At 46.3% G+C, this 18,810-nt stretch overlaps 1 protein-coding gene across 1 annotated transcript in view; it reads right to left on the bottom strand.

The window, feature by feature from the left end:
- Positions 1-18,810, bottom strand: part of WDFY4 (WDFY family member 4) — a 293,287-nt gene that overhangs the window by 146,599 nt on the left and 127,878 nt on the right. Inside the window, exons 32-39 of the mRNA XM_003278166.4 lie at positions 18,188-18,352; positions 15,163-15,366; positions 14,444-14,558; positions 13,083-13,240; positions 8,710-8,948; positions 6,723-6,841; positions 4,731-4,916; positions 2,906-3,042 (exon numbers count right to left, since the gene is read on the bottom strand). Coding sequence (XP_003278214.2) covers positions 2,906-3,042; positions 4,731-4,916; positions 6,723-6,841; positions 8,710-8,948; positions 13,083-13,240; positions 14,444-14,558; positions 15,163-15,366; positions 18,188-18,352 — 1,323 coding nt within the window. The remainder of the gene's footprint in view (positions 1-2,905; positions 3,043-4,730; positions 4,917-6,722; positions 6,842-8,709; positions 8,949-13,082; positions 13,241-14,443; positions 14,559-15,162; positions 15,367-18,187; positions 18,353-18,810) is intronic.

The following is an 18,810-nucleotide window of genomic DNA, read 5'->3' as shown; positions in this document are numbered from 1 at the left end:
AGCCCCTCTCTTGCCACCCTCCCTGCCTTACCCTGCATGGTTTTCCCTCATTGCCATCAGTTCTCCCAATATTCACAAATGTATTTGCTTATTGTCTATCTTTACTTCCTAGACTGTAGCTCCTTGAGAGGAGAGAATATGTCAGTTTTGTTCTCTGCTGTAACCTCAATGCTGAGAGCAGGGTGCAGAGTAAGCGCTCAATAAATATTTGTTGAATGAACAGATGAATAAGGCCTCAATGGATATAGAAGACAAAACCTTCAGCAGCTTGCCCTCACTCAAGACAGAGCCGGCTTTGGATATTCTTTCCCCCAGATCTCTCAATGTGAGCCAAGAGCAAACTGTTAAAAGCCACTTGGGACACCTATGTGGCCCTAAACATGGCGGTCTACTCAGGCTTCTTTCATATGAGCTGTTGCTCAATGCAAGTCCCCAGGACTCGGAGGCAGCTGAGCTGTGTCAATGAGAGTGACTAGAGGGGAAGGGCGAGGGGCACTGGCAAGAGGCAGCATCCACAGGTGTGAGGGTTCCCATGAGATGAATGCCCATGCCCAGCACCCTAACATCCCTTCCCTAGCTCCCAGCCAGGCTGCCCTGACCTCCTGGGGACAATGGCCAAGGAAGAGAAGCTCCAAGATGAAGCCAAGGAAAGAGGGGCTGGGCCCCTTCTGTCTCAAGTGATACTGGTCAGGAGCAGGTATCTGGGCACAAGTGGGAGTGCTCCAAGTTTTAGTACTTGGTACACATATCACCTATAGGATGATCTTGACATTGGCAGAGAGAGATAGAAGGCCAAATTGAATTTGTAAACAGTCTCCTATTTCTAAAGCATTTACAGCTTCCAAGGGCTCCACATGCTGTACTATAAACAGAGCATATTCCCAGTTGTAAGTTCAGGAATGAAAGCTCTGAGAGGTTCCATAAATTCCCTAAGGTCCTCCTCAGCAGCACAAAGATGGGATCCTATCTTCACTCTCACATTTAATGACTGAAAAGCCCTTAACTTTCTTTTTTTTGTTTTTCAGATTCAGCTTCCACATCTTTATAGCAAGGCTATAATACCTGTCCGATACAGCTATTATAAAATCTGAGTGAGTTACTCACACATTCATGTATTCAATCAGTGAGTCTATCAATGAACTTACCGAACAGTGCCTTTAACAAGTCAATTCCCTGAGAATACAGCCTGAATAAGATGTGTGCTTTGCCCTTAGTTCTTAGCATCAGGTAGCTGGTCAGCCCAGCCATTCATTTCTGGACTTCCCTTCTATGTCTGGACTCTTTCTAGGCCCTGAAGCCTATGATTCCCAAAGCCTGGGAAAAGAAAGCCCTTTTCCTCGGCTGCCTGGGCACTTACAGGCAGTTACAGATTCTGAGCTGGTGGGATTTAGGCTCCACCTCATTTCCCAAAGTTCATGGGCCAAGAGCTGGGATTATGTTAATGTGTCTGTCAGCTGTCTACTTTACCTCCCTGGGGAAGCTTCCTGGGTTCTCACAGTTATTTATCCCACTGGGGAGTTAAGTAAACTGCCCAAGGTCTCCTGACCCTACAGCCATGTCTAGCAACAACCACAGTCCACCTCTGAAGAATTCAGGCCCCTGGCATTATAATATTTCACTGGCATTAGAATACATCACAGATCATGCATTTCCAAAAGAGCCTCAGCAACATTTCCAGTCCCACATGTTGCTGCAGAACCTCGTCACTCCCCCATGAGAAGGTGGAGTCTATTTCCCTTCCCTTGAACTTGGGCAGAATTTTTTGCCCATCTTGATGGAGGTGGTACTGCATGGCTCCTGAAGCTAGATCATAAAAGGTAATGCAGTTTCGGCCTGGTGAGCTCTCTCTCTCCATTATCTTTTGAAACCCTGCTACCATCCTGTAAGGAAGCCCAGTTCACATGAGGAGGCCATGTGTAGGTGTTCCAGCCAATAGCCCCTGTTAAGGTCTCAGACTAAAGCCAGCAGCAACCACCAGATAGATGAGTAACTCAGCCTTCCAATGATCCCAACTAAGGCCCCAGACACTGTGGGGCAGAGATAACCTGTCACCTCACCCACTGTACTCCATATACCTTACAACAATGTTCCTGATCTCTCTCTCTCTCTCTCTCTCTCTCACACACACACACACACACACACACACACACAAACACTGTTGGCACCGATGAGTTTTAGGAAGACTTGTTTTGCAGGTTTTGAGAAATTGATTAGAAAACCCCAATGGATTAGGGCCGGGCGCGGTGGCTCACGCCTGTAATCCCAGCACTTTGGGAGGCCGAGGCGGGCGGATCACGAGGTCATGAGATCGAGACCATCCTGGCTAAAATGGTGAAACCCCGTCTCTACTAAAAATACAAAAAATTAGCCAGGCGTGGTGGCGGGTGGCTGTAGTCCCAGCTACTCGGGAGGCTGAGGCAGGAAAATGGCGTGAACCCGGGAGGCGGAGCTTGCAGTGAGCCGAGATTGTGCCACTGCACTCCAGCCTGGGCAACAGAGCGAGACTCCATCTCAAAAAAAAAAAAAAAAACGAAAACCCCAACGGGTCTGTCCCACACAGTAAAGAGGGCCCACCCAACATAGTCAAAGTGGCCCATCCCTGTGTCTTCTGGCAATGAAGTGAATGTTTCTGTCCACGTTTGCTGGGCTCACACCCCTAGCTGCTGCTGAGTGGTGGGCTAGTGCCCTCTGAATACGTCCGACTCCAGTTGAGAATGGGAACAAGGATCCAGCCTAATACAGCCTAAACATAGCCTCGACTGGGGAGCTACATGCATACCCTCAAATGCTCACAAGGACGTGGAATTAGATCATGTCTAGTAACAGGCAGTGGAGAGGAGATACGACTCACGGGGTTTGAAGCAAATGCCTGATACTTTTCCAAGGAAAAGAGGTCTGAGCTCACCTCTGTCTTGCACTCAGGGTCCTTGGCCTGCCGCCCGGGCATCAGCTTCATGGCTGAGGACAGGCTTCCACTCCACAAAGTGACTTTGCTGTGGTGTGCAACATTTGAACGACTTGCCAGTGACTTCTTCTCAGATGCTGAGGGCAGGGAAGCAAAGAATGTCAGAGGTGAAGTGAGAGCACACACTATTTTCATAGCTAGCTTGGCTATCAAAGGGCCAACCAGGGGCATGAGCCCCCTGTGGTTACCTCCAAAAAGAGAAACAACCCAGGCTACAAGCTCACACTGCTGTCTTCTGACCTTCCTTTGGCTGAGAAAAACTGTGGGCTTTGAGGTCACCAGACTTAGCCTAAACTCCTAGCTCCACGGCTTGTTGACCCACAGTGAGATGTTGAGCAGGTTAACTAAAGTTGCTCAGCCTTAGGTTTCTCATCCTGTGAAATGGGGATAACAATATCTAAACTAATCGAGGGGTCATGAATATTACATAAGATGTGTTTAAAGACCCTGGAACATAGAAAGTGTTCAATATAGGACTGTTGGCAAAAAAAGAGTCATTTGTAAGCTTTATAGTTTTACTACTTTATTCCACTCTATGTGCATGGATATGTATATCCTATTTTATTTTACTTTTCTCTGAAACAGAATCTGACATTTTGACTTTAAAAGTACATGAAAGTAGATAGGTATTGCTATTGTTTGAATGTGTATTCCCTCCAAAATTCATGTTGAAACTTAATCCCAATTGTGGTGGTACTAAGAAGTGGGACCTTTTGGGAGGTGATTAAAATATGAGGGTTCTACCCTCATGAATGAATTAGTATCTTACAAAAGGGCTGAAGGGGACCATCCCAGGCCATTTTTGCCCTTCTGTCTCTTCCAACATGGGAGGACACAGCATTTCTCCCTTCCAGAGGATACAGTAACAAGGTACCATCTTAGAAGCAGATGCCAGACACAGCCCTCAGCAGACACCAGATCTACTGGCACCTTGATCTTGAACTTCCAAGCCTCTAGAACTGAGAAAATAAATTTCTATTATTTGTAAATCACTCAGTCTGTGGTATTTTGTTATAGCAGCATAAATGGACAAAACCAGGTGTGTATATGCACATTGGCCAGGACTAATTTAGAAAGCCAATTAGAAGGAGATTCTGGGCTATTGGACAGTCTGGGACAATATACATGGAAATAACTAACTCTTGAATCACTGCAAATTTTGTGATTCTGGAAGATGTACAAGTATAGGAGGTGTAAGTTGAGAGCAGTGATCACCTTTAAAACAAAATTAAAACTTCATTCTTGCAGCTGCATTGACTAATATGCAAAAATGTTGTTTATTAGTACCAAATACTAATATGGTAAAAATGTTGAGGTCACTAACAGAATGCAAGGGACATTAATATTTTGGGGATGAAAACTTTCACTTCATAAAGCGACAGGGCATGAGGAACCTAAGCTCAAGGTCATTGCATGACTTAGTGAAAGGTTTCAAAGCTGGTAGGTGGATAACAGGGTAGGATCTAGAACCTCAAGTTCCTGAGCCCAGGCCACAGCCTCTACATGGGCCTCTTCCTCTAAGAAATTACTGGAATCTTCTTGCTTGGTTGGCTCCTCTGGCCTTGCTTTCACCCAAGGTGCCATGTGATATTCATTCTTTGTGAGGAAAGATACATAAGATTTCAGTGATATAAATCCCATCCACTTAAGGGATGAGACAGAGGGTCCAGGTGGAAAAGGCTCTGGGCACTGAGTAGAACCTTGGGGGAGTCTGGCTCTGTGAGACCCAGGAGATCCCATTCCCTGGAGCTGAGTGGATAGAGACCTAAGTAATGCTGCCAGGCCTTGAGCATCGTCTCCTCCCAGAGCGGTGTGACCTCTTCAATCTTCACTTCCCTCTCTCCAGGTTTCACAGAGAGATCGATCTTGAAGGCATCCTCCAGGGTCTGCTGCCTCTGTGCCACCAGCTGCTGCCAGAGAGTCTGCACTGTCTTCTGGATGTTGTGTTGGACTAGCAGAGAGAGCACATGGCACACTCAGGATGGCCTCAGTGACCCTCCCAGAGAGGGCTGGGAGATGGTGCATCATAAGTGGTTTTACCCACACCCTTCTCACTTAAGGTCTTGAACATCACCCCAGCTTTGCAAGCTTCAGCCAGAAGCAATCAGTATGGAGAGCCACAGGCCTGACAAGAATGCCACCAACACCCATGCAAGCTGGTCTTCCTCCACCTCCACCTGCCTACCACCAATTCCTGCCTGCCTCACATGTCCAGGATTGGGAAACATCATTTATGAGCTCAGAGACCCTCATTCTCCACCCCATAATTCTGTTGGATACCAAAGGGACACCTTGTGTGAGCTCTGGGTAGTCAAATAGCTCCACTCAAACAGCTCCTTCCAACCTTACCTTACATGTTGACCTCTCAGGGGAATGGACACCAAGCTCAAGGCTATCCTGTGGCTCAGGGCTCAGGAACAGCCAGTCCTCTTTCCTAGACCTTGCTTCTCAATACCCATCCACTTCAGTCCCCTGGAATTCTTCAGGTATGAGCAAATCTAACAAGCCAACTGTGTCTGCTGTGTCCCACGTCTGTAATCTCCTGAACCATGCCTAAATTTCCTCTGATAGTGGACCAATGAGTCCTCTCTCTGGTAACAGCCCCTAGAGACTGTTTCTCTCACCCTAAGGGAATGGACAGTGCCCAGCCCAGCTCTACTGGCCAAGTCCCAAAGTATGTACATCCGTGTTGTAATCAACACCATGTCCAACAAACTTTAAAGTCACGAGATTTTTGAGCATGGCAGCTACCTGACCAGAACACAGAGGCCCTGTGTGTACTATCTTTTATTTTTGAGATGAAGTTTCACTTTTGTTGCCTAGGCTGGAGTGCAGTGGCGTGATCTTGGCTCACTGCAACCTCTGCCTCCCAGGTTCAAGTAATTTTCCTGCTTCAGCCTCCCAAGTAGCTGGGATTACAGGTGCCTGCCACTATGCCCAGCTATTTTTTTTTGTATTTTTAGTAGTGACAGGGTTTCAGCATGTTGACCAGGCTGGTCTTGAACTCCTGACCTTAGGTGATCCACCTGCCTTGGCCTCCCAAAGTGCTGTGTTACAGGTGTAAGCTACTGCACTTGGTCGTGTATACAATCTTGTATCACAACATATCACTAGGTAAGTGGAACAGTCTGCAAACCAGACTGGCAGAAGGAGTGGCAGAGCTTCTGCTTCCTGGACCAAGAGAGAGCATAATCTCTCAAACACATAGAACTGGCTGCTAGAAAAATGACTTCTAATCCCTTTAACTTGATTTGAGATTAGTAAATCCAAGAATAAATTCCATTAGGCAAAAAATCTTATAGAGAGTAATGGGTTTATTTAATCCCTTCTCATTTACCAGGGAATGAATCTGAGCAGCAACTAGGTAATGGCTTGAACTAAATTAGGTGAGACGGGGCGTGACAGTTTTAATTTACAGTAGAGTACCCTGGGATTAAGCTTCTAGTCAAACCAAGTCCCACAGAGCTTTCTCTTCACCTATCCATCCATTCATTCCTTTCCATTTCATTTCTAATATACAAAGACCAATCCAGTGTTACTTTCTACCAGCTTGCCTTGCTATATACTAATACATGATTACTCTGGGATTTCCTAAGTCTTCTGCCTCTTTGAAAATGTCCTTAATAGTATCTGCTTTCTTATTTTGGGAAGGACGAACTGAAGAATGCAACCCTAGCAGGTACCACTATCCTGTCACCACCCCTCTCCCCCCAACCACCGCCACACACACACATACAAAATGACAAATAAAATGTACCATCACTCAAACTTGGCAAGTCTTCTCTTTTTTCTTTCACGTCTTCATTTGGGGAAAGGAAGACTTGATGATAAGTAGACATTCTAGGCTTGGGCTCCAATCCAAATCCTTCTGGGTAACTAGTGGATAAGAGATTTTTCACTAAAATCCAATAAATTCCAGTTTCCTTGAGACCATTCCATTGTTCTTTATTACAAATAATCATCCTCCAATAATTATCTATATCAATATGGAAAAAAAACTTGCCTAATCAAATTAAAGCAAACACTTTATAAGAAATTCCACAGCAGATATTTTAGAGTGGCATTCTGAATAGTAGGAGAAACACTTTCTCCTTATGAGAAGTCTTGTGAAATCCCACCTGTGCTGCCAGCAGGCCCCCTGTGCCCACTCCTGGTTCCCTGCCATCAGAACTAGTCATTTCTTTCAGTGCATTCCCAAAGAATTGAACCCTGCCTTTCTTTGGCATTGATTTAATCCTGCCTTGAATGGGGCCAGAGTTGGCTTCATGGGCATGCAACCTGGGCAATTAAACAGGGCCCGGCACTAAGAAGAACCCTTTTTTGGGGCTCTGCTGTCATCATCTTGAAGTTTTGGGTATTTTTGGACACAAGCCTCACATTTTAATTTTGCTGGAGGCCTCACATATGATGTAGCCAGTTCTAAGTGGGGACACAGCGGTTTATACATTAGGTTTCCCATGAACCATGTGCTCTGGGGGTCCCCACTGTGTTAACGTCCACGTGGCCATTATGACACAAACCAAACAGACACTCAGTAAATGTTCATGGGTTGAACTAAAAATGACAAACATGGAAAGGAAAATAACCTGAAATATGAGAATGCCCATGTTCGAAATTTCTAGAAAAAATTCAATCTTGCTAAACAGAGGGACCTAAGGAGGCTATCATCTCAAGCACATAATTCAGTTGTCATTCTGCTCCTCTTTACCTGTGCTTCCAGGATGGATAAGGCCTAACTCCTGAAACAGGAAGGAAAAAAAAAAAAACTTCCCCAAATTAAACCACATGCTGAAAATGGATTCTTTTCTTTCAGACAAAGACAAGTGCCTCCTCTGGGCTAGAAGGGTTTCCCAGCGCTTCCCAGAGAGTTTTATGAGAAGTCAATGCTAATGTTTTGTACTATTCAGTAGTCAACACTACAGGATGTGGGGAATTATTTTTTTTTTCAAGTGATCAAACATAATTTTTGTTAGGATGAATATAATGAAGAAAAAGGACAACAGCAAAGTGTGATATCCCATTGTCCTCTCTCCCTCTACACTCTCACGGCTCTATTCATAAGACATCATACAGGCAGCAGGATGCTGAGATGCTGGAGAATGTGGTTCATACACACTGACACGGAGAGAGAGACAGAAAGTGAACATACTTCCTGTCTCTCTCTCTGTGTCAGTGTGCATGAACCACATTCAGATTTGGAAATCTGACGTATTTCCAAACTTGGGGCTTCAAGAAAAGGACTCAAATAAGCTTAATTTAATAGCTTTTTAACTAGCATTTTTATGGATGTGATTTTATGTCATATATTGTATGCATATGTAATTTTTTTCTGGAAAGCAAAATTATTCCTGCATTACACAATACAATGTATTATATTTTTTCCATTCTAAGATTGCAATTATCAAATGATAATGTTTCTAGAGTCTGGCTGCATCATAAAATCAATGTGTACATCTAATGTTGGCATTTTCTGCCTCAAAAATTAAATCAATGACTTATCTTACAATCTTAGAATTGTGGAAATACGGTAAATTATTATCTCATGATGATTCTAGCTGCTGTCACATGGACAAGTTTGGGGATTACTTACCATGTTATCAAACATTTCACAAAATACGGAAGACCAGATAAACAAAAGGATGATATCATTTATACAGACCTCAGTCCTCAATCAAGCTTTCCTCTAAATCTCTCCTTTCTGCATGGACCACCAGCAGGCAAGGAAACAAGTGGGCAGCTCTTACCTTCTCTCATTGAGTAGCAAAAGGCAATGCATGAGACACAGGAGGAAGCTGACGTTGGAATTGTAGGTGGCAAAGACAACATCCCAGTGCTCCTGCAGAAAGCCCAGGATGCTGAGAAGGCTGAGGCATTCGGAGAGGGACTGCTGGGGCTTGGACAGGCAATAAAGAATGACTTTATTTAAACTGCTGTATAAAGTGCTGAGGACAGTGTCCCTTTGAGAAGAGGCAGTCTCAATAACCTGTGTCATTAAAAAAACACACACATACACAAATGTGTGAGTGCTTTGCAATTTTAGATACAGATCCAGTTTACCACAAAGATAATATAATCAAAAAGTGACATGGCTTACTGCCCAAAGTAATTTATAGATTCAATGCTATTCCCATTAAACTACCATTGATATTCTTCACAGAATTAGAAGAAACTATTTTAAAATTCATATGGAGCCAAAAAAGAGCTCACATAGCCAAGACAATCCAAAGCAAAAAGAACAAAGCTGGAGGCATCACGCTACCTGACTTCAAACTATACTAGAAGGCTACAGTAACCACGGTGTACTGTTTTTGCACAGAATTGGTACAAAAACAGACACATAGACCAATAGAACAGAATAGAGAACTCAGAAATAAGACCACACATCTACAACCATCTGATCTTTGACAAACCTGACAAAAACAAGCAATGGGGAAATAATTCCCTATTTAATAAATGGTGCTGGGAGAACTGGCTAGACGTACACAGAAAATTGAAACTGGACCCCTTCGTTATACCTTATATGAAAATTAACTCAAGATGGATTAAAGACTTAAATGTAAAACCCAAAACTATAAAACCTCTAGAAGAAAATCTAGGCAATACCATTCAAGACATAGGCACAGACAAAGATTTCATGATGAAAACGTCAAAAGCAGTTGCAACAAAAGCAAAAATTGACAATGGGATCTAGTTAAACTAAAGAGCTTCTGCACAGCAAAATAAACTATCATCAGAGCAAACAGGTAACCTATAGGGTAGGAGAAAATTTTTGGAATCTATCTATCTGACAAAGGTCTAATATCCAGCCAGAATCTACAGGGAACTTAACAAATTTATAAGAAAAAAAACAAACAACCCCATTAAAAAATGAGCAAAGGACATGAACAGACATTTCTCCAAAGAAGACATTCAGGTGGCCAACAAATATATGAAAAAAAAGTGCCACATCACTGATCATTAGAGAAATACAAATCAAAACCACCATGAGATACTATCTCATGCCAGTCAGAATGGTGATTATTAAAAAGTCAAGAAACAACAGATGGGGTGAGGTTGCAGAGCAGTGGGAACACTTTTACACTGTTGGGAATGTAAATTTGTTCAACCATCATGGAAGACGGTGTGGTGATTCCTTAAAGATCTAGAACCAGAAACACCATTTGACCCAGCAATCCCATTGCTGGGTATATACCCAAAGGCATATAAATTATCCTGTTACAAAAATACATGCACGCGTATGTTCGTTGTAGCACTATTCACAATAGCAAAGACATGGAATCAACCCAAATGTCCATCAACGATAGACTGGGTAAAGCAAATATGGTGTATATATACCATGGAATACTATGAGCCATAAAAAGGAATGAGATCATGTCCTTTGCAGTGACATGGATGGAGATGGAAGCCATTATCCTCAGCAAACTAACACAAGAACAAAAAACTAAATACCACATGTTCTCACTTATAAGTGTGAGCTCAACAATGAGAACACATGGACATAGGGAGAGGAACAACGCACATTGGGGCCTGTCAGTGGGTGGGGTGGGGAGAGGGAGAGCATTAGGAAAAACGGCTAATTCATGCTGAGCTTAATACCTAGGTGATGCGTTGATAGGTGTAGCAAACCACCATGACACACATTTACCTATGTAACAAACCTGCACATCCTGCACATGTACCCTGGAACACGAAATAAAAATAAAAGTGACATAGCTGGGTATGATGGCTCACATCGGTACTGCTAGCACTTTAGGAGGCCAAGATAAGAAGATCTCTTGAGGACAGGTGTTCAAGACCAGCCTGGGCAGCAGCATAGTAAGACCCCATCTTTCCAAAAAGTTAAAAAAAATTTATCCAGGCAAGGTGGTACATGTCTGTAGTCCTAGCTACTCGGAGGCTGACATGGGAGGACTGCTTAAGCCCAGGATTTCGAGGCTGAGGTGAACTGCACTCCATCATGCCACTGCACTCCAACCTGGATGACAGGGCAGAAACTTAGTCTCAAAAAAAAATTGACATGACCCGAAATTCAAATAGGACTCACTTCCTCTACTTTCAAGCCTCTATTTAAGGAAATGATCAATCAAGGCTATGCAGAATTTGGGTAAAAAGTTTTGTTAAAAAAAAGTTGAAAGTTTGTTATAGTCAGATTACAGAAAATAGATTTGGTGACCCGAGATTTCTGAAATACTGGTAACATGATTGACATTCAATGTATGAGAACATGCTACTAGTAGTATCTAATTTAAAAAATGGCTATGTGCCATTATTAATAGTTATCATAGAATACTTACAGTATTCCAGGTATTATGCTAAGAATTTTGCATAGATTTGCATATATCGCCTGTTTGTCATAAAAACACCATAGACGCTAAGTTACCCCACTGTACGGATAAGAGGCTAAGAGTCAGAGAGGCTGGGTGGTTCAGCAAGGGTCAAACACACACTGGACACTTGAGCCACGCTCTTAACCACCGTATCATGTACTGGAGATGGAGTCCAGAAGATTTTAGTTCAAAAGAAACTTAGAGGGAGAAGTAAAAGATCCTGATTTGTAGCCTTAGCATGGACTGGTCCATACATCTCCAAACATCTGTTTGGCTTCCATGAAAAGAATCCATAATACAAAGAGTATGCACAAAGTTTTTCAGTCTGATAGAAAATGAATTTGTTATAGGCTACTCCCTTAGAATTTCACAGGTAACGCAATGTTTCTACTCATGAAGTAAAGGTCTGTTTAAACCTGTTGGGGTTTGGGATTCATTTCTTTATCATGTTCCTCTCCTGCTCCTCAGATGGGTCTCAGACTGAGGTTAAGAGGGGCAGGCATCACAGACAGTCAGCAAGAGAGGAGGCCAGTGGATATGGGGGGAGCCGAGCCCTCAGGCCTGGTCCCCCTGAAGGCATGGTGGCCCCCACTGGCACCTGTGTTTGGGATATTAACAGGGAGTCCATGCTTTAGCCATAGGGAGCTCATCAGCTTCTTTCCACTTACAACACAACTTGCCAGGAATCTGATTTTAACCCTCACAGAGCTGACAAGCGCTGTTTCTCCTCTCTTGGAGTTGTTCCTGAAGAAGACTTTGAATTCAAGTCTTTCAAGGTTTGCCTGGACCTGCTCATCAGACAAGTGAAGATGGCTCTAGAAACTGTGAAGAGGCTCAGTCCTGAGGTCTGTGGGTGACTCTGCAGTCAGAAGGGTGCTGGGAGCCAATTTCACTCTCTATGAGATGTGAAGAGGAAGGAGAGGGGTCCTCCTAGTTCTGCTGCAGAAGGCATACCCAGGACTGCTGGCAGGAGTTGCTGGAGGTAGATCCCAGCTTGATAAGAGAAAGTTCTTTCCAAGAATCGCAGACATCCCCCTGGGTGGGACAACTTGAACTTTAGTGGGTTCCCCATCACAGGGAGGGTTTGAGCAAAGGTTGCATGGAGGCTTGTCAGGAAAAGTCTCTAGCTTGTAATTGGGCTGAGATCTAAAAAAAAGGTCTCTTTCAGTGCTAGAATTTTGAGATTGTATGATTCTCTCTGTGTGTATATGCATGCACATACACACACCTACATTCAATAATGGCCCTACAGGCATGCATTTGTACAGGTAGGTATGTAGTTATACCTGTTTATCTGGAAAGAAAGGGCACAGGCAAGAATAAAAAGACAAGGTTAAAATAGATGCCTGTCTCCACTGCAGGAAAGCACAAATACAACAGACAGAGTGAGTACTAAAAAAGAAAATAAAATAGGTCTTGCGAAGACAAAGGCCTTTGTGGCCCCTTCTTAGTTGAGAAGGAATAACAACAATTAAGGTCAAACCAACAATCACAATAAAAACCCAAAGGGAAGGAAGCAGGTTCTAGGAGTTTACAGAGCTCAGGTGCAAGTGCAGGGAGCTGAGGCTTCCAATCCCTGGGACTGGGCTCAGGTGGCCTGAGGTGAGAGCCCTGCTGGACATGCAGTAGCCTCCAGGTATTACCTGGGCCTAAAGGGCCTCCCGCTTCCTCCCACCTGGCTCAGATTCTACTCCAGGGAGGGAGGGCAGATCCAGTGGAACCAACTGGACAATAGCCAGGAGCACATCATTCAGATCCACACGGACACCCGGTCAGTGAGCAGCTCTTACCACCATGATGTGCTCCAGGATGAAGAGGAGGATATGCCTGGGGTCTGCCGAGAACATCCCGCTGTACAGCTTCTCCACCAGCTTCTGGGTGAAGCAGGAGATGTTGGCAAGGGAAGGGGCAGCAGCAGCTTCTGCACTTGGCTGAGGCTCTTTGCCATCTGTGGAGTGAGGGGACAGGTGGAGGTGAGATTCTAAATGGACTTCTCTCCATGACAGTCTCCAAGCCCCCTGTAGTGACCAACTGCATCTTATTCACCTCTGTGTACCCCATGGCTTCAAAGATGAAGTCTTGTACTGATGAGGTGCCCAACACACACACATTTAATCAAAGTGAACAGATCTTGGGTAATCTGGTCAGCGACATAAGCCAAGTGGTGAGAAAGCAAGCAAGGGGAAGCATTTCTTCCCGTGGCTTTTTGGAGGAGGATGTGGGAGAATGTGCTGCCTGAGACAAATGAGCAGGCATCATGATGACCAGGGGCCCTGCTGCTACACTGGGCAGAGGATAAAGCCATATGGTCAATATCCGTCTATGCTCACCAACACAGCTGGCACTGTGCTCAGCCATGTGTGTGATGATTTCAACTAACCTCTAGCACAACCCTGTGAGTTCACCACGACTGTCGTCCTTACTCACAGGTCCAGGCACCTAACTAGGGTCTCATGACTGTCCAGTGGCAGAGCCAAGTCCAGAACTGGGGTTGCCAAACCCACACTTCACCACTCTGCTACTCTCCTGCATTCCAGTCTCTCCATGAGAAGGATCATGAAGTCAGGGCTTCTGAGTGGGAGGCAAGGAGAAGTCCAGAGTAGGACTCATGTTCCTAGGGATTCCTGTGCCTTGGGAACCACAGAAAAGGCTTTTGTTTAGGCTGGTCGAAAAGGTACAGCTGCCCTGGAACCAAGTTTTTTTAATGAAGCTTCAATTTTAAGCTCTGAAGGGGCATGGCAGCATCTTCATCCAGGTTCATTGTTTAAGAAACATCAGCTGTGCACCTACCCTGTACCCAGGCAGAATGCTGAGCATGGAAGGTTAAATTCTGGTATCTTGGTTTCCCTTATGGGAAGAGGTTGCATTTCTACGGAGGCTACAGGAGACCCAATATTTGCTCAGAGGCAAAAGGGCTTTCTGTCTGTAAGTGGCACAGCATGACAAGTGTGTCATGGAAAGTAGCAAGCAACCCTCCACTGGGCCCTAAGGCAGGAACCAGGGAGTTCTTGTTGATGATGCCTGGAGGGACTGACGCCAGGTGGAGGCAGCATCCCACAGCTAGGGTCAGTTCCTGGCCAGCATGCTGGTTTCCTCTCCACTGTCAGCAGCCTTATGTCATGAATGGGGAGGACCGAGTTGCCCCACTCACCTCTGAACATTGCTGCGTCACCTCCACTTGTCATGTGGAATATTTCCATAGCAGAAAGCAGGACCTCGGACTGGAAGTCTCGCTTCTGTTGGCTGGTGGCATGGTCTGGAGAAGCCTGGAAGCACAGCCCGGGACTGAGATAGCAACCACAGGGCCATCGTGTGCACCCAGTGCCCACTGCCTCCCTAGCCTGGCTGGGACACTTATGCCGCATCTGCCACCAGTGTGGGCTGCTCACAATTTTCCCTTTTCTGGGGGCCCACCCTCTGTGACCGAGCTGCCTCATCCAGGAAGAAACGCCCACTTCCGAGGGTAAGGAGGCAAGTCGGGAGAGCCCACAGCCCACGGCCACCTGCCAGGTGCCACAGGTGGGGCCGGCCCTGGGAGGCAGAGAGCACCCCAGAACCCCCTTGGGCCAGGCTCCAGCTGGGACCACCTCTGGGCTAGCTTCACCTCCTGCCCCTCTGCTTCCTTCCCCACTTCTCCTGAGAACACCCCCTCCAACCCACTGGCCAATAACTCACTTCCACAAAACTCCCATCTCAGGCTCTGCTTCTAGGGACTCTGTGCTTACTCCTCTATCACCGGTTGCTCTTTTGGGGCCCATGGTTCACAGATTCCCCAGGGCCTCTGTCTCCCTGGGTGCATCCTGCCCTTGCAGTGCTTGTATCCTGGCAGCCTCCACAGCACATGGCCCAACGTCACCTTTTCCAACCCACCTCCAGGAGCACCTCCAGGGGCAGCCACTGCTTGGGGCTGGGGGCTCCAAGCAGGAGCTCCCTCAAGAGGAGCTGCGTGAACTCCCTCAGCTGCCTCCGGGCGGGATGTGCCTTGGTGGGAGCCTGGAGACCCTCCGCTGTGCTGTCGCCTTCAGCTGCGGCCTCAGGACTGCTGGTGTTCCGGGTGGACTCAGCCCCAGCCCCCTCAAAGACAAGAGAACCCCAACATGAGTGGCCTGCCCTGCCTCAAGCTCTTTCCCACCAACCTGTGCCACATACATGGGAGGATTATTGTCATGCCCAGTGACATGTATGGAAATTGAGGCTCCGCACAGGAAAGCAACTTGCCCAGTATCCAGCTGCTCATAAGGTGGCCTGCTACTGTTTGAGAATATGAGATGCCAAGTGTTGTGCAAAGAAGCTAAACCACAGAGTCAGAGAGGCCTGCAGTGTTCATGATGAACTCCAGAATGTGCCAGGAGCAAGCTGCTTCACATCTCCAAGCCACAGCTCCCCATCGGTTAAACAGAGACAATGAAAAGCATCTGACACCGGATCTGGGAGAATGACATGAGAGAATAACGAATGTGGCAATGCCCAGCCCCTGGTAGACAGAGAGAGTCGGTGCCCATCTTGTGATGGGGACTCCACCTCTACCTCCTGCCCAGTCTCTGCTGATGCCCACAGACAGGCTCCTCAGGCAAGAACGGTGGAGAAATGGGACTCCAAAGAGTTCTTTCCTCTAATTCCTGAAGCGCTTTGGCATCCACTCTTTTGTTTTATAGTTATAAAATGTTGGGAGATCAATGAGACAGGGGTCATTACCCCAGATACGTCCAGGAGGACACAGAGATGCTGGAGGCCGAATGACATGCCCAAGGACACGCGGCCAGGGACTCCTGACTCCCAGCCCGTGGACTTCTCCTGCACATTCATCTGTTAGCACCTCCCTTTGCTCATTCATAAAATTAATGCGGCCGTTCTTAATTAAGCCATAAAATGAATTTAATGGCACCTAGGGAGGTAGTGACTGCATTAATTAGCTCTGTGCGGCCTTGATTGGAAAGATGCCATATAAATTCACAGCAAATCCAAGACTTTGGCCACCAGCCTTCTGCATGAAGAGGGTCTGGCATGTTTTCTATACAACAAAGGCCTTGGCAGAGCTGACTTGGAGCTGAAAAAGGCAAGGATGGCTGGGAGGTACACCTTGGAATTAGAGCCAGGAGCCCCAAGACAAAAGCACGACCTCGCCTGTGATCAGCTGGGGATGTGACTCTGGGCCAGACCCTCCCCTGGGCAGGAACTACTGACCACGGGGAGCAGGAGCCCTGGGTCAGAGTATGCACCTGGGCTGCTGGCGGGGCCAATCGGCTGGAGCCCCGACTCAGCAGATGGCGAGCCTGGCCCTTGGGCATGGGGGCTGAGCTGGGCATCTGGGTAGAGAATGTTAGGCCGCTGGACACCTGCAGAAAACCTGCCCAGGGAAGTGTCGAGGGGGAGCCTGTAGGCTCGCCCTTGATCCCTCCCTGGCCAGGCTGCCTGCGCCTCTGGCTGCAGGTCCTATCCCACCTGTCTCCTGCAACCAGCGCTGCATTCCTTCACTCTTGTTTGCTTGTCTATCTTACTTTTTTAGTAAGTTACTTGATATGAATTCATCAGACTATTTCAAAACTATGTTATCTTTTTGTGAAACTTCTGGCCTTTATATTTAGTCTTTTTATTAAAACTAATTACTTTTAAAGTTTATTTGGCCATTTACTTTTATTTTAAACTGACTGTAATGAAAAGGACAAGGCTTTGGGGTAAGAGTGAGATTTAAACTCTGGCTCTGTCTCTTGTTAATCACGTGAAGTTCAGTACAATCATTCTTGCAATCAATCTGGGAGATGGGTTTTGTGACCCTCAGTAAGCCTGGAGGAAACTGGTGAGTGCCGCTTTGCCTCTCTGAATCTCAGCTTCCCCTCTCAGACACTACCTTCATCAGATGGCAATTCAGGTTCTCTAAAGCACCAGTTTCAGGAGATGGAGGCTGTCGCCATGGGTATGCTTCTGGAAAAGATTAGCTAAGAGAGCATGTTGCTCATTCATTTGGGCATTTAGCAAATGTTTATGGAGCAACCACACCAGGCCCGGCATCACACTTGGCATGGATTATAAAACCCCCTATGTAGCATTGCTCGCCTTTCAAATATGCTCCTTTAGCTACAGTTGGCAACTTGCAGGAAGACACGGTTAGCTCACTTACCCTCACTGGGTCTCCACTTCCTAATCCACCAGAGTGGGGGTGGTTGTGTGAATTTCTGCCCTTCCTTCTTCCATACCTGACCTTCTTCTTTAGTCCTCACCTCCTTCTTGCCTCTCAGCTCCCAAGAGCTCTTAGCCTACTTGAGTCCCACATGTCCCTGACCCAGCCAAGCCTTGACCTGCTGGGACTAGCTGGAGGCCTCAAACTCACACGTCTTCCCATAGCCCCTTCTCTAACCCCCAGAGCGTACGACCCAAGACCTCATCCTTAAATCAGGCTCTGCCCTCCCCTTGGCTTGTCTGGCTCTAAGCTGGGCCTCTGCAAACCCACTGCCTAGAAGGGCACACAAGTCATGGCCCAGGGGCCTGCAAGTGGGATGAGGGTTCCTGAGAGCAAAACTTTTTGCAGGATGCACTCCCAGGACTGCCCTCCCCCATGTGGTGCACAGCAGCAGACTTCCTGGAATGGGAGTCACTGTCTCCCCTTGTCAGTGCCTGTGTATGCCACAGACAATGGACTTTATCTGCCATTAAACTTCTCGTTACTGAGATTCTTAACAGCTCAAAAAAATTATTGAATCTCAGAGCTGAAAATGACCTCAAGGTGTATCTCAGCCAAAAAAGGATGATTATCCAAGCTGCTTATTCAATGTTCCCCTCAAGTTGCCTTAAAATGTATTTCAATTTTAGGGGGGTGGGGAGGGATTTTGCCCTTTGCCCTTGAAGGATGATGATGCTCACACCTGCTCTCTCTGGGTGGGGCAGCAGCATGTCCTACCTTTTGGGCTCCCAGGGGGAAGGCAGCTATGGCCAAGGTCTGGAGGAACTCCGGGGCTCGCCACGCTGGGTCCTGGGGGTAGGTGCGGTGCACGAGGCTGAGGAACTGCAGCACGCTGGCCGGGAAGGTCTGTGCCCAGGCACCATCCTCAGAACCTGCCAGGGGCTGAGGCACACTTGGTGAGAGGTAGTGCAGGGCAGCATGATGGGGGCTGCCTCCCTAATCAGAGGAGCTAGGGTCTAGGGAGAAGATTCCTTCCTGAGACTTTCAACAAAATACATTATTTAAGACTGCAGATCAGCACCAGACACTAGTGTCCAATTGAGGAAGGGTTTAATATGTGCAGACATTGTAAGGGCTTCATACATATGCCTCTTCTCACCCCACAACAACCCTCTGAAGTAGGTTCTATGTTTACCCTTAGTAGTTTTCTCTTATCTTTTAAGTTTCTGCCTTTTATTTTTGATACTTGTCTACTGTATTGGGTGGATGATGCTTTCCTGACACAGATCTTGATTGTACCAAATTCACTGAGTAACTGTGTTATTGTTGGATATGCATGCATGTTAGATCTTAGAAGTCTGAGTCTTGTTTTTCACCAAGTCTAAAATTCACATCTTTAA

The sequence above is a fragment of the Nomascus leucogenys genome, chromosome 18, assembly GCF_006542625.1.
Source record: "Nomascus leucogenys isolate Asia chromosome 18, Asia_NLE_v1, whole genome shotgun sequence".
NCBI classification, from domain to species: domain Eukaryota; kingdom Metazoa; phylum Chordata; class Mammalia; order Primates; family Hylobatidae; genus Nomascus; species Nomascus leucogenys.
Note: the sequence above shows the minus strand (reverse complement) of the source record. Positions and strands in the feature narration are given on the sequence as shown.